The sequence below is a fragment of the Bombina bombina genome, chromosome 1 (assembly GCF_027579735.1).
Source record: "Bombina bombina isolate aBomBom1 chromosome 1, aBomBom1.pri, whole genome shotgun sequence".
Taxonomy (NCBI): domain Eukaryota; kingdom Metazoa; phylum Chordata; class Amphibia; order Anura; family Bombinatoridae; genus Bombina; species Bombina bombina.
Window position 1 is genome coordinate 163131803 of NC_069499.1, and position 17041 is coordinate 163148843.

The 17041-nt window shown below is 37.2% G+C and overlaps 1 protein-coding gene and 1 long non-coding RNA gene across 4 annotated transcripts in view; one reads left to right on the forward strand and one right to left on the reverse strand.

Moving 5' to 3' along the window:
- LOC128644990 (uncharacterized) overlaps positions 1–13892 on the reverse strand; it is a 115170-nt gene extending 101278 nt beyond the window's left edge. The window contains exon 1 of the long non-coding RNA XR_008400064.1: positions 13486–13892. This is a non-coding gene — a long non-coding RNA (uncharacterized LOC128644990). The remainder of the gene's footprint in view (positions 1–13485) is intronic.
- Positions 1–17041, forward strand: part of LOC128644989 (uncharacterized) — a 163199-nt gene that overhangs the window by 34117 nt on the left and 112041 nt on the right. For 2 of the 3 annotated variants that reach the window (XM_053697692.1, XM_053697690.1), the window contains exons 2-3: positions 2847–2984; positions 12369–12506. In XM_053697692.1, the coding sequence (XP_053553667.1) occupies positions 2891–2984; positions 12369–12506 (232 nt within the window). In that variant the 5' untranslated portion in view covers positions 2847–2890. Of the gene's footprint in view, positions 1–471; positions 624–2846; positions 2985–12368; positions 12507–17041 lie in introns of those variants that run through there. The other variant, XM_053697693.1, reaches the window with a different exon arrangement.

Here is a 17041-nt window from a genome sequence, read left to right on the forward strand (position 1 = left end):
GGGATGGAGAGGCAAAACGGGGTTATAGATTCTTTTATGACAGAAGACACTAGGGGAGGCCTTTGCAGGAGCTGAATGTGGGTCAGAGTGTCAGAGTTAAACTGGATGAAGAAAAGAAATGGAGGACACCAGCCACTGTAATAGGACACTCCCCAGAGCCAAGGTCATATGCAGGGGCAGAACAATCACCGGTGCAACAGGTGCAGTGGCACCTGGGCCCCAGTGCAGATGGGGCCCATAGTAGACATAGGAACTGTGGGGGAGATGCAGCACATAACTCACTGCTGACTTAATCTAATCTCCTGCAGTGTGCTGCTTAAACACTCGGCTGTTGCGTTAATATAATGCAGCAGAGAGCAGATCAAGTCAGCGAGCAGTGACTGTTTACAAGCACCAGCAGCAGGGTTTTAAAGATTGCCTTCCGAGACCAGGAAGAAATTGCAAACTAACCATGACAACCATGATGTCATGGATTGGGCGTGTTCCCGCCTGAGTGCTCTAACAGGAGTTCTGTGCTGACTGACAGCTGCATCCTCCAACTGTCAGTAAGCAGCCTAGAGCCCTCACACTACATACACAGCTACTGACAGGCAATGCAGCTTCAGGAGGAAATCAAGAGCTAAGTAATAAATCTTTTTTTTTTATTTACACTGTGACTGCTCAGAAAGGCAGAAGTTTTTTAGAAATGAATCTGTTTTATTGTAAACTCTTCATGCCTTTCCTGTGAAAAGTAAATTGTTCTCACATTTCATGCACATAATATATATATATATAGTGACCGTATTGCCGCATTAAAAAGGGATACATGAAAAATACATATGTCAGGGCAGTTTAAAGAAATGTTTTGTATAAGAACCCTGACATGTATTTTTTATATGTGTCCCTTTTAAAAGCGACAATATGGTAACTATATATATATATATATATATATATATATAATTTTATTAATTTTTTTCTCACTATTTTTTGTCACTAATTAAATTAATTCAAACATTTTTGTGGTCTGCCATGCCTTAGGGCAGCAGAGACAACCTCTTTCCCCTGATATAAAGCTTACTCCTCTAAAATCAGCTTACATGAGGCTAAACTAAAACAGGAGTTAAATGTAAATGTATTTCCTTCTCTATGTATGCATGTGTGTATGTATGTGTGTACTGTGTATATTTGTTTGTGTGTGTATATGTATTTATGTATGTGTGTGTGTGTATATATGTATGTATGTGTGTACTGTGTATATTTGTATGTGTGTGTATATGTATTTATGTATGTGTGTGTGTATAAATGTATGTATATGTGTATTATGTGTGTGTATATATGTATGTGTGTGTATACATTTGTGTTTTATGTGTATGTATATGTAAGTGTGTGTGTGTATAAATGTGTGTATATGTGTATTATGTATGTGTGTATATATGTCTTTAAGTGTGTGTATATGTATTTATGTATGTGTGTGTGTGTATATATGTATGTATGTGTGTGTATAAATGTATGTATATGTGTATTATGTGTGTGTATATATGTATGTGTGTGTATAAATTTGTGTTTTATGTGTATGTATATGTAAGTGTGTGTGTGTATAAATGTGTGTATATGTGTATTATGTATGTGTGTATATATGTCTTTAAGTGTGTGTATAAATATATGAATATGTATGTGTGTATATATACAGTATCTCACAAAAGTGAGTATACCCCTCACATTTTTGTAAATATTTTATTATATCTTTTCATGTGACAACACTGAAGAAATGACACTTTGTAAAGTAGTGTGTACAGCCCGTATAGCAGTGTAAATTAGCTGTCCCCTCAAAAATGTCTAAACAGTTGGCAACAAAAGTGAGTACACCCCTACATGTTGGCATTCATGGTTCCCTCAATGTACTGAAGCTCCCCAGTGCCAGCAGCACTCATGCAGGCCCAGACCATGACACTTCCACCACCATGCTTGACTGTAGGCAAGACATACTTGTCTTTGTACTCCTCACCTGGTTGCCGCCACACACTTGACACCATCTGAACCAAATAAGTTTATCTTGTTCTCATTGGACCACAGGACATGATTATGCAATTGTACGATATTTAATAGTCCTTTCAAATTACCAGTCTTTCTTAAAAGTGGCAAGGTTACAAAAATCTAATTTTGCTTTTCACAATGTTTGCACTGTTAATGATCTATCCATTATATTAACCAGCATATTCCTCAAATGTTTACATACATTTAGGGGTCAATTTATCAAGCTCCATCTGGAGCTTGATGCCCCGTGTTTCCGCTGCTCCATAACCTGTCCACCTGCTCTAAGACGGCGGACAGAAATCAACCCGATCGAATACGATCGGGTTGATTGACACCCCCTGTTAGCGGCCGATTGTCCCCGAATCTGCAGGGGGCGGCATTGCACCAGCAGTTCACAAGAACTGCTGGTGCAATGATAAATGCCGACAGCGCATGCTGTCGGCATTTATCAATGTGCGGTGGACATGATACGCTACATTGTATCATGTCCGTCCGCACTATCATAAATTGACCTCTTAGAATACAAAAAATGTGACAAAGCGTAAACCACTAATCCCTTCAGAAAAATGTAGATTGAGCATTGTATGGCTCCATTGAGTATAGGGCTAGTCTAAGTTTTTCCTGAGCTGTTTTTTTATTCCTGGTTCGTCCCTGTGTATAAGATTGTATTTTGCTTTACATTGTTGTTAGCTGTGGTTAATAATCTTGACATTTCCTTATTGTAAAGCTCATCTGATTTTTCTGTGTTCTACCTTATTGCACCACAGATTAAGGGTGTGAGTAGATAGCGTTGTTATAAATTTACATTGACACCACCCATATTTTGTCTCTAGCTGTAAGGGAGAGGAGTTGCACAAGGAGACTGCTCGCCGGCAGCATGAAGAGTGCTCGTCTTTGTATCGGTGCCCTGCTCTATACTTTAATCTCTGTCCTACCCTTGGCCTCAGGAGCTGTTCTCAAAAAACCATATGGTAAGAACTAACACACAATATTAAATGGTATAATGTGATAATGTGTTAATTAGTTTGCATGAGAAGAAAATGCTTGAGGAAATAAGATGCTGCTGTGTATGTATAAAGTAAGAAATTACACACACACACAAATACACACATACATATATATATAATCTTTTATTAGCTATTAGCCTGTCTGTGTGACACTAAAGTTTAAATTAAACTTGTATGATTCAGACAGAGCACTTAATTTAAAAAAAACTTTTCAACTTTTATCAATTTGTGCTCAATCGTTTTATAGGCACACTTTCTGAGGTAACAGTTCACACTGAACATGTGCAAGAGTTCACAGTGTGTGTGTGTATATGACTGGCTGATACAGTGGACAGGGAAATAGGAGTTTTCTTAATGTTTTTAGAAAATAATCTACTGATAATTTGAAATTCAGAGCAAGCGCTATTGCATTGTCTTTTTATTGTGCATTTGGGGATTATGCAGTTCTACTTATTTAATGGTCCCCTAATGGAAATGCCCCAGAAGATAAAATAGCATTTAGGAAAATTTTACTAGAGAGTAGTAAGAAGCTTTTGGTGAAATGCTATATATATATATAATAGAGATAGATGATAGATAGATAGATATTTGCTAATAAATACCTATTACAAATAAGTGGTTCATATGTTAGTATCCTACAATGTTTAAGCTGAATTAAAGGAGCATTAAAATTGACATTTCAACAATGCTACAGGTAATTTTTATGTTGATCATCTGCAACTTATATTTGAAAGGGCAGACTTCCCTCTTTCAAATAAGTGGTCTCTTGTCTCTCTATCCCAAATGAAGGGGGGGGGGGGAGATAGTGGCTCTGTTACAGCATTTTTACAGTGATCACATGCAATGTACAGGGGCATGTGACACCTTATTTTAAAGGACTGACTCCGTAGGAGGATGATGACACAAGTTCATCTTCCGCAATGCAGAAGTAGATTTGTCTGACGACAATGGATCAGGTTAAACACCCAACACCCTGGTAGGGATTTTAGTGGAACCATAAGACCCCTCACCCCCCAGTTTAGAAGAAGGGCTTAATGGGCCATGCAAATAAGGCACTAGAGTGGGTAGGTAATGTCTAAAAGATAACCGTATTAAAATAAATTACACTGGCTGTTCAAAAAGACATAAAACACAAAATAAAACTTTCATGATTCAGATAGGACATGCAACTTAAACAAAAAAAAATTACAATTTATTTTTATTTTCAAATTTATGCTTAAAGGGACGCTAAAGCAAAAAATCAAACCTTTATGGTTCAGAAAGACTATGCAGTTTTAAGAGACTTTCCAATTTGCTTTTATTATTTTGCACAGTCTTTTTATAAATACATTTTCGGAGCCACCAGCTTCTACTGAGCATGTGCAGGACATTATAGTGTATATGAGTCTGTGATCGGTTGATGGCTACCACATGACGCAGGAGGCCGGCTAATGGAAAGACTTTTTTAAATTTATAAGAAATGTATATTTCTTATTTACAAAAGAGTAATTGCTATTGCATTGTCTTTTAATTATGACGCAGGAGGCCGGCTAATGGATCTGTGATCGGTTGATGGCTACCACATGACGCAGGAGGCCGGCTAATGGAAATACTTTTTAAATTCATAAGAAATTTATATTTCTTATTTACAAAAGACTAATTGCTATTACATTGTCTTTTAATTATGCACTTGCTGATTGTGCTATTCTACTGCATTTAATGGTCCTTTAAGACCATGCCATGGTAGGTACACATTGGTAAACAAAGCTTTTATATAGTGCTCAAGAGAAGCACTTGCTCCTGAGCCTACCTACCTAAGGTTGCCACCCAGCTGGTATTCAACCATGGCTGGTATTTTTAACGTTTAATGTTTAGGTCAAAATTGAAAATAAAAATTAGATATAGAAATAAAGTCGCTAACATGGTCAAACATCTTCTAAGTGTGTTGGAACATAATTATACAAAAATCAGTCCTAGCAGCTTTAGTTCCTGATTTATGTCTTATAAATATTTATGCAAATTTGCTTGGTTTGTATTTTTTCCAGAAAAGGTGGCAACCCCATGCCAACCTATATATGCTCTTCAGCAAAATGTGATAATAGAAGTGAATAGGAAAAACATTTTTTTATTGTATACTGTAATACCGTATTGTTCCGAGTATAGGCTGTACTTTTCCCCCCTAATTTCAATCTTTAAATTCAGGGTGCAGCCTATAATCGGGTGCGGCCTATAATCAGGTGTGTCAGTAAATTATGAGGGGGGAGGCTGTCCTGCCTGAGCCCTACATACCGGTATACCGGTCCACGGATTTACTGCACAGTGATGTAGTCTGACTACACTACCTATAGGAGATCGTAATTATTGAGCTTGCCTTCCTTAACCCCTTTCTCCGGCACGTCACTCCCTGTTCTCCTACCACTAAATTTATATCAACGTAGAGGAGGAAAACGTGAGGGGGCAGAGGAGAAACAGTATTGTAACTGCTAAAGTCAGCGATCAGCTCAAGCGGCTGCCGCATGGGACAAGTTACCAGTACTTAAAAGAGGCAGACTCTTAGTAATAGTAATTATTGCTGCTCTGATAATCATGCTTTTACACATGGTGCTGGTACCACTGTGATGGTCACTGAGTACCAGCTGCTGGTGCTGCCTCATCCACAATACCTGCTGTGCACAGAGCAATTTAAGAAAATGTGCTGCTTGCTTAAGTTGCCTTTTTAGTGCTAATCTACTGTTTTTTCTGTGCTTTAATAGCCTGTCCCATTTGTCGAGTGCTCCAGCGCTAATGAAGCACACTCAAAGGGTAAGCTAAATAAGCAGAGAAAAAAACAATGGATTAGTTAGAAGGGAAATTAAGCGAGCAGCACACTTCCTGTTTCTCCCCCACCCCCTCACTTGTTCCTCTTCGGTGTTGATATGAAAATAGTGGGAGGAGAACAGGGAGTGGCATGCTGGACAAGGGGTTAGGGAAGGGAAGCCCAATAATTACAGTCTTCTGGATTGTGGAAACAAGAATCAAAGGCTAGTGAACACTTACGGCTAGATTACGAGTTTTGCGTTAAGCTGAAAAAGCAGCGTTAATAGGTCCTAACGCTGCTTTTTCACTACCGCTGCTATTACCAGTCTCGCAGGTTTAGGGGCATCGCACACTTCTTTGGCCTTACCGCAAACCGACTTACGTAAACTTCGTAAACCCTTTTTTCTATGGGACTTCCATAGCGCTGGTATTACGAATCTGTCCTGGGAGGCCAAAAAGTGAGTGGTACACCCTCTACCTCCAAGATTCCTAACGCATTCTAAAGTCAGTAGTTATGAGTTTTACACTACAACGCTGTAGCATAAAACTCATAACTAAAGTGCTAAAAAGTACACTAACACCCATAAACTACCTATTAACCCCTAAACCGAGGCCCTCCCACATCGCAAACACTATAATAAAATGTTTAACCCCAATCTGCCGCTCCGGACATCGCCGCCACTAGAATAAACATATTAACCCCTAAACCGCTGCACTCCCGCCTCGCAAACACTAATTAAATATTATTAACCCCTAATCTGCCGCCCCTAACATCGCCGCCACCTACATTATACTTATTAACCCCTAATCTGCCGTCCCCAACATCGCTGCCACTATATTAAATGTATTAACCCCTAAATCTAAGTCTAACCCTAACACCCCCTAACTTAAATATAATTTAAATAAATCTAAAGAAAATTACTATAATTAACTAAATTATTCCTATTTAAAACTAAATACTTACCTATAAAATAAACCCTAAGCTAGCTACAATATAACTAATAGTTACATTGTAGCTAGCTTAGGGTTAATTTTTATTTTACAGGCAAGTTTGTATTTATTTTAACTAGGTAGAATAGTTATTAAATAGTTATTAACTATTTAATAACTACCTAGCTAAAATAAATACAAATTTGCCTGTAAAATAAAACCTAACCTAAGTTACAATAACACCTAACACTATACTACAATTAAATAAATTAACTAAATTAAATACAATTAAATAAATTAATTAAATTAAATACAATTAAATAAATTAAATTAGCTAAATCACAAAAAGCACACTAAATTACAGAAAATAAAAAACAAATTAAAGATCTTTAAACTAATTACACCTAATCTAATAGCCCTATCAAAATAAAAAAGCCCCCCCCCCCAAATAAAAAAAACCCTAGCCTAAACTAAACTATCAATAGCCCTTAAAAGGGCCTTTTGCGGGGCATTGCCCCAAAGTAATCAGCTCTTTTACCTGTAAAAAAAAATATACAAACAACCCCCCAACAGTAAAACCCACCACCCACACAACCAACCCCCCAAATAAAATACTAACTAATAAAACCTAAGCTCCCCATTGCCCTGAAAAGGACATTTGGATGGGCATTGCCCTTAAAAGGGCATTTATCTCTTTTGCAGGCCCAAAGCCCTAACCTAAAAAATAAACCCACCCAATACACCCTTAAAAAAATCCTAACACTAACCCCCGAAGATTCACTTACCGGGAGAAGTCTTCATCCAAGCGGCAACGAAGCCGGCAGAAGTGGTCCTCCAGACGGGCAGAAGTCTTCATCCAGATGGCGTTTTTCAAGATGGAGTCCCTTAGATTCCGATTGGCTGATAGAATTCTATCAGCCAATCGGAATTAAGGTAGAAAAAATCCTATTGGCTGATGCAATCAGCCAATAGGATTGAGCTGGCATTCTATTGGCTGTTCCAATCAGCCAATAGAATGCAAGCTCAATCCTATTGGCTGATTGGATCTGCCAATAGGATTGAAGTTCAATCATATTGGCTGATCCAATCAGCCAATAGGATTTTTTCTACCTTAATTCCGATTGGCTGATAGAATTCTATCAGCCAATAGGAATCTAAGGGACGCCATCTTGGATGACGTCACTTAAAGAGATATTCATTACGAAGAAGCCGTCGTTTGAAGAGGATGCTCCGCGTCGGATGTCTTGGAGATGGAGCCGCTCCGCGCCGGAAGGATGAAGATAGAAGATGCCATCTGGAGGAAGACTTCTGCCCGTCTGGAGGACCACTTCTGCCAGCTTCGTTGAAGACATCTTGCCGCTAGGATGAAGACTTCTCCCGGTAAGTGAATCTTCGGGGGTTAGTGTTAGGATGGTGTATTGGGTGGGTTTATTTTTTAGGTTAGGGCTTTGGGCCTGTAAAAGAGCTAATTGCCCTTTTCAGGGCAATGCCCATCCAAATGCCCTTTTCAGGGCAATGGGGAGCTTAGTTTTTTTTAGTTAGTATTTTATTTGGGGGGTTGGTTGTGTGGGTGGTGGGTTTTACTGTTGGGGGGGTTGTTTGTATTTTTTTTTACAGGTAAAAGAGCTGATTACTTTGGGGCAATGCCCCACAAAAGGCCCTTTTAAGTGCTATTGATAGTTTAGTTTAGGCTAGGGTTTTTTTTTATTTTGGGGGGCTTTTTTTATTTTGATAGGGCTATTAAATTAGGTGTAATAAGTTTAAAGATCTGTAATTTGTTTTTTATTTTCTGTAATTCAGTGTTTGTTTTTTGTGATTTAGCTAATTTAATTTGTTTAATTGTATTTAATTTAGTTAATTTATTTAATTGTATTTAATTTAAGTTATTTAATTGTAGTGTAGTGTTAGGTGTTATTTTTTAGTGTTAGGTTAGGTTTTATTTTACAGGTCAATTTGTATTTATTTTATCTAGGTAGTTATTAAATAGTTATTAACTATTTAATAACTATTCTACCTAGTTAAAATAAATACACACTTGTCTGTAAAATAAAAATAAACCCTAAACTAGCTACAATGTAACTATTAGTTATATTGTAGCTAGCCTAGGGTTTATTTTATAGGTAAGTATTTAGTTTTAAATAGGAATAATGTAGTTAATGATAGTAATTTTATTTAGATTTATTTTAATTATATTTCAATTAGGGGGTGTTAGGGTTAGGTTTAGGGGTGAATACATTTAATATAGTGGCGGCGACGTTGGGGGCGGCAGATTAGGGGTTAATAAGTGTAGGTAGGTTGCAGCGACATTGGGGGCGGCAGATTAGGGGTTAATAAATATAATGTAGGTGGCGGCGGTGTCCGGAGCGGCAGATTAGGGGTTAATAAGAATAATGTAGGTGTCGGCGATGTCGGGGGCGGCAGATTAGGGGTTAATAAGTGTAAGATTAGGGGTGTTTAGACTCGGGGTTCATGTTAGGGTGTTAACGCAGGAATCAATGGGGCTGCGTTATTGAGTTTTACGCTGCTTTTTGGCAGGCGTTAGATTTTTTCTCAGCCGGCTCTCCCCATTGATGACTATGGGGAAATCGTGCACGAGCACGTATAACCAGCTCACCACTGACTTAAGCAGGGCAGGTATTGAAGTGCGATATGGAGCAAAATTTTGCTCTACGCTCACTTCTTGCCTAATAATGCCGGGTTGTAAAAAACTGTAATACCAGCGCTGCAGGTGAGCGGTGAGAAAAAACTGCTCATTAGCACCGCATAGCTCCTAACACAAAACTCGTAATCTGGCCGTTAATTTGTTAATGCCATTAAAAAAGAATACAAAAAATCACTTTACACTACTACTAATTCTACTAATGTTATATTTTCTTTACAAGTTTAAAATGTAATTTCTTAAAAATGGCACCAAACTTTAAGGGTACTTTAAAGGGACACTGAACCCAATTTTTTTCTTTTGTTATTTAGATAGAGCATGCAATTTTAAGCAACTTTCTAATTTACTCCTATTATAACATTTTCTTCATTCTCTTGGTATCTTTATTTGAAAAGCAAGACTGTACGTTTAGATGACGGCCCATTTTTGGTAAACAACCTGGGTTGTTCTTGCTGATTTGTGGATAAATCCACCCACCAATAAAAAAGTGCTGTCCACGGTCCTATACTAAAAATGACCTGGCTCCTTAGCTTCTTGCCTTCTTTTTCAAATAAAGATAGCAAGAGAATGAAGAAAAATTGATAATAGGAGTAAATTAGAAATTGCTTAAAATTGCATGCTCTATCTGAATCACGAAAGAAAAAATTTGGGTTCAGTGTCCCTTTAAGGATGCGGCCTATAATCAGGTGCGGCCTATACTCGGAACAATACGGGTATTTAATTTTGACTTTTATGTCCCTTTTTATAACTAGGGCTTAGTGAAATACACTACTGAGGGGGTTAAATCAACAACAGGCATGGGGCCGATTTATGTTGCTGTTTCCGCGCAAGCCTTCAGGCCACTGCTCCTTAACTCGTCTGCCATCTCTGAGGTGATCGAGATGATTGACAGCCCCTGCTAGCGGCTGATTGGCCGCAAATCTGCAGGGGGCGGCATTGCACAAGCATTTCACACAAAATTATTGTGCAATGATAAATGCCGACAGCCTGCCCTGAGATTAGTGAGTTTAAAGAAATCCCCAGAGCCTCATTTTGAAGGGGCAAGACTATAGGTAGGAGATTGGTACATGCCAATGTTAACAGTACCAAGGAAGTACGGACACCTTACTTTGGAACACCTAGACATGGAACTTTTCCCTACCTTAGTTGTACTCAATGTAACAGTGTCATAAAAGTAGGTTCTATCTCTCACCCCTATACCGGGAAAAAATTCCACATACCTGGGTATTTTACATGGAACGCCTCATATGTGGTATATGCCCTCAAAAGCTTTTATATGTAGGAGAAACCACCCAAAACTTGAGGGATCAGATTTGTCAACGTAAGTCCACAATCAGAAATGAGTCTACTGCTCACTTGCCTGTACCTGCCCATTTCCTTGAGATGGGCCATCAGGTGAGTCAGCTTAGATTCATGGTTATCGATAGAGCTTATAAGAAGCTCAGAGGAGGTGACAGAACTAAATATTTACTCCATAAAGAAGCCAAGTGGATCTGGTGATTAGATACCATGTACCCCAAAGGTCTTAATAGGGATTTCAATGTACTTCCATTTATTTATGATAATTCTGTATAATAATAGTCTTTATCTATTAATGCTTTTGATAAACTAAAGAATGTATCATGTAAAATATTATGGTAGTATTATGTCCTTGTTGACATAGTATCTTGCTGATTTTGCTTTTATTAGGTATTCCAATTTTAACCAGCAAGGATGAGGTTAACCTTGGTAGCAATTTGATTACCTCTATCTTTGATATGTTTCATTTGTGATATAGCCCCTCCCACCAACAGGTAATTTTTAGATATGAACCCTATATAATGTGTGTTGATATCACTGTTTGTTAGCTTAAAGGGACATAATCCTCATATGCTAAATCACTTGAAAATGATGCAGTATAACTGTAAAAAGCTGCCAGGAAAATATCACCTGTGCATCTCTATGTAAAAAAGGAAGATATTTTACCTCACAATCTCCTCAGCTCAGCAGAATAAGTACTATTTTTCAGTTGCTGTCCAGCTGCAGGTAAAAAATAAATAAAAATAAATTAAGAAATTAACTGCAGCCAATCAGCATCAACAGTGCTGAGGTCATGAACTCTTTTACTGTGATCTCATGAGATTCGACTTAACTCTTGTGAGATTTCATAGTAAACTTCCTTAAACTGAATAGGGAAATAACATGAGTGTGCACAAGGCTCACTCCCTTGCCTGTCCCGGGACAGGCATACTGATTTGCTGCTTAAAGTCCTTTACAATGGGGTGTGAATACTTTGAGGTAAAATATTTTTTTTTTGCATAGAGATGTTCAGGTGATATTTTCTAGTCAGCTTTAAACAGCTATGCTGCAACACTTTCAAGTGTTTTAACATTTGGGTATCATGGCCCTTTTAGAAAGGGACAGGAGTCCAGAAATGTTGCTCGTCTTAATAAAGGTTTGCTTGCCACCTTCGCTACTTTGTTTAATTCTGGTTTGAGCAGTGTCCATCTTCAATTCATCTAGCTGCAGTATGTATTGGGTACTTGTAAAGCGCAGCTAATCACCCGTAAGGGTCTCAAGGCGCTGCTCATTTTATCGCGCTCGGAAGGAGGAAAGACTGAGTGGACCTCGCCGGGGATTGAACCTGCAACCCTTGGGATGCTACAAAGCTCAGCCACAGTGCCTTAGCATGCTGAGCTATCTGTCGGGCTCAGTAACAAGGGTCTCTCAAGGTTATATCCCTTACAGTAAGTCTGGGCCTAGTCTGGTTTTCCTCATTTTTATAGAATTTATTCTTATTCTATAATTCTGATTAGTTAGCAATTAAACAATCAGGATTATTATTTTAAAACAATTAACTAGAAAAATATAACATAGATAACTGTTTACAGTAAAGCTTTATCTGACTTCTGTTATTAGATGTTGTTTGATAAGTTTATTATTTAATGGCATCTTCGGTACAACACATTATTTTCTTGTTGTAACCTCATTATCTCTTTTCATAGGTGTGTGTCCATTGATAGCTGCAGTCAGTGTGGACTGCTTGAGACCTTTAAATGAATGCCAAGGAGATGGAGACTGTAGCTCAATTGAGAAATGCTGTTTTAATGGTTGTAGAATGGAATGTACAAGGGTAGCAGCAGGTAAGTGCACATATACAACATTTTCTTCACTCATTTGAGTGAATAAAATGTTTGCTTACATACAGATGAATGTAGGACATACTCAAATGAACAATAAAGTAAAAAATAAACTATCTACTGGATTAGATAGAACATTACATTTTAAACAACATCCCAATTTACTTCTATTATTATTTTTGCTTAGTTCTCTTATTATCTTTTGTTAAAGAGTAATACTAGGTGAGCTCAGAAGCATGCATGTGTTTTAAGGCATCTGGCCGCAGTGTTTGCAACATTGTTTATAGCAATGTTATACATAGTTACAAACACTGCTGCCATAGACTGCTATAGACACTTGCACGCTTCTAAGCTCCTATCAGCCTGTCAGTATATGGCCTGGTTATAATACAATTTATTTAATAATTATTCTTTAAAACAAACCCCAATAAAATGCATATACGAAACAATTAAAATCAATATTTTATTCCTAAATTCTTTATATTAGTTAAAGTTATAAACACATTGAATTATATTTATAGAAACCATATATGAATCAAATGGTCCACACTTATGCTGTTATAATATTCTTTACAAAGATCATAAAAATATACCTTTACAAATTACCTTATTCACAATAATCTCCCAAATCAGAGTTGCATTAAAATATTACAATGAGATACCAAGGTATGGATTGTTAACTTCCAGACAAATATAATTAAGCTACTTAACCCACAAATGATTCTATACAACTCTAATTAAAACACCAGAAGTTATATATGTTATTAATGCAAACAGCTAATTTATATGCCAATTTATCTGATCTGAAATAAATTCTTATTTATCTACAATAAGGTAAATCCTAACATATATCTATATAGCTGCAATCTGACTATATTCTTAGAATACCTTTGTCTAAATATTTTAGACAAAGGTATTCTAAGACTATAGTAAAATATAAAAAATATAATGTATAATAACAGTCATACATCACAACACAAACCAAATCAAATGTTCCAGCGTTTCCAAATAGATTCAGGTCATATGAAGAAAGGTATTGCACTTAGATCAAGAAATTAGTCCTAGGTTTTGCTTATAGTGATTGTGTCCCCAAAAATGGCAGCAAAGTTTTCAGTCAAAAGTTAGCAGACAAAAATACTTTTTTTTCCTCTCCCCTTGCATGAGGTTATATCATGTGATATATTCCACCCTTTTCTTTTTCTAATCATTGGTGATAAATTTGATTTTGAGCCCTTAACGGAGCTGTCTTTCCATTGGCCCTCGGAGCTTGTCCCTCTCATTGGTTCATGTGGATTTGCATGTGTTCTAGTAGTCAATCCATTTGGCTGTCATACCATTTTTAATCCCCTAGGGGGCAGCAGACAATCACAAATGCAGTCTCCATCAACATTGCTAACAGCTTAATTATCTAACCTTAAAAAAATGTTTATTTTATTTACTATAATTTTCAGTATTAATAAACTTATCTGGTCAGCATATATATCACATTTACTACAATTGAAAATGTACAATTTGAGACCAAACACTAGTATAGTATTTATTTTATGTTAAAAATAGAAAACATTTATATAGATTTCTTATACATTCTACTTAGAATATCCTGAGAGGTGTATCTAAAGTTACATAAATATCTAGTGCAGAACCATATGATATGACCTAGGTCACCCCATGCAGGCAATCCTGCACCAGCATCCATTAGCCCCATTTTGTCCCCTAGATGCCTGGAAAACAGAAAAACAAAAATATGTTACATATTTCAAAATGGTATTATTACAATTGTTATTTAATCTATTATAATTCTGAATTGCATTTCCCAGATCCATATACAGATATTTATACATATTTATACATTTTTATACAGTTTCAATTTCAGTTACAATGTAATATGTGTTTCTGCTTGGCTCAGTATAGCTGTGTATCTACCACAGCAGGGGGTAATCAATTTTTGAATACAATTAAGAGTTCAAAGAGTTCATTCAGCCTTTGAGTTAAATTATCACATGTGTCTGTTAGCTCCTAATATCTTGAAATTCTGTTAGCTTATCTGAAAATAGTGCAGAATTTCATCTACAACAGAGGCTGGTTGTCTAACATTTGTTCAGTGTTAATTATTACCTTCCTGGGTTTCAAAATGCTAATATTTACTTTGAAGTGGCCCACTGGTCTTATCTTATACAAAGGTCTAAACATTTTGTTCTTTCCTGTGTAACCAAGAAGAAGTGGGGGTTGTTTTACCCAGCCAAGACCATCTGGCAGAGAGAACTGTAATTTATAGTAAATAAAACTAATGCAACCATTTTCATATATAATGAACCCTGTGGTCTTATCATGTATAAATAACACTCACAGATATCCTGACATAAATCCCTCTTCCAATTTTCAATGGATGTAGGACACATGTATTGGAATTGGCTTACAGTCAATGGTATTTGGTGAGTATATTGACAGTATGCATTATAGACAGCCTTCTATGAAGAGAGTCCATTATTTTTGAGCCCTTATGCTTATTAGCTAGGCATCTTTAAACTACAATATGTCTAATGTATTTGGGGATATGATATTTCATTCTCCCTCTATGACTTGTAGTTGGGATCTAAGATGGTACGCTCTTAACTGATTAATATGGACCCTTTTATCCATAAAAGTATCGTTTTTAGGGATCCTAATTTTATAGGCAACTGGAGCTATTTTGTCAGTAATGACAAAAGACCCTTCCATGATGGAAGAAATTTCTTCTCCTTAACCTGATCTCTTCCAAAGTTATAAAGATAAACTTTATCATTTATTTCATATTCATTTTTGGACGTTTTGAGATCATAATAGGTTTTAGTGGCAGTTGCAGCTTTCTCTAAGTTCCTTTAAGCAAATGCAAAGGTATATTGCAGGTGCTTCCTTAGGTTCTCCACATATTGATGCATATTTGCAGCATTTATCAAGTTCTGGTCTGATGTACAGTACAGTAGATGCTGAGGTAGAACCATTCTTCTACCAGTCAGCAATTTAAAAGGTGACATCTTGGTAGCACTACTTGGAGTTGCTCTTAATGCCATTAGGACTAGAGGTAATTTTACATCCCAGTCTTTACCCGTTTCACTCACAAACTTTTTGAGGATTTTCATAACGGACTGGTTGTAACGCTCTACACCACCACTTTAGGCAGCTCTATATGCAATATGGAGCTTTCTTTTCACCCCTAGTATTTTCAACATTTTGGTCATCACTTCGCTAATGAAGTGGGTTTCCCGATCGGATTTGATTCTTTGGGGCAAACCAAATATGATAAACACGTGGTTGATGAGCAAAGCTGCACATGTTTCAGCACTATTGTTAGGTGCACTGATGCACTCTACCCATTTAGTGAATAGGCACGTTACTGTCAACATGTATTTGTTACCTCTTGATGACCTAGTTACTGGACCAATAATATAAATTTGGAAATCTGTCCATGGCATTACCATCCCCCTTTTCTGCAATGGCGCTCTATGCGTTGGTGCAGTGGGTTGGAATTGTGGACAGATTAAACAACCTTGACAATAAGTTTGAACATCTTTCAACATGAACGGCCAAAAGGTGTAATCACGCAATATTTCATACTTTAATTTGGCGCCACAATGACCAGATGTGGGGGCATCATGGGCATGTTGAAGCATGAGACCTCTGAACTTGGTGGGTACCACCCATTGCTGGATGCCAGTTTTGGAGGTTCTAATTAACAAACCATCCTGTAACTTGAATTGTGATTTGGATTTCATTAAGATTCTAAGATCTTCCTTGCCAATACCGTCCTCTTTTGAGATGGGGTTGCTTTCAGGATCTTCTACGTGTTTATAGAGGATGCCTACAATGGGGTCTTCTTTTTGACTAGTGATCAGGTCCTCACTTGGAGAATCTTGACTCCATTGTACCAGGTTAGGCTCACTTTGTTGTTTAGCCTGGTTTCTGGTCATGGCTTCTACCAGAATTGTGCCCATTAAGTGGTCGATATTAAGGAGTTCTCCAGTTATGGCTCATTGTTTGGCTAATGAATCCGCAAGATCATTGCCTTCCTTATCAGAACCTAGAATCCTGGAATGACCTTTGGTCTTTTTCCAGTGTATGGTTAAATCATTGGATACCACCAGATTATCAATCTCATTTTCTGCATTCCATTTATTTTCCAAGTTGGCAGGTATTCAACAAAACTGTCACGCACGTAATTTGAATCAGTAATGATAAAAAATGTATAAATATCGTGTTCAATAGCCATCTCAATGGTTTTTAGAACAGCAGTTAGTTCTGCAACTTGACTGGATTTTGGTCCAATGTTGAAACCTACAGAAATGTTTGGGAATCCACTTGCCCAGGTTATACCAATGCCGGCGGTTAATCTGTCGCTCATTATCAATAGTGGCATGGTAAGAACAGCCATCAACATATACCCAAGGTAATGTTTGACAATGGTACTCATTATATTTTTTATATGGGGAAAGCAATTGTTCCTCCAGGAAATCATCTTCTAATAACTCTTCCCCGTGATCCTTAGCAGTACAGTCGTGGAG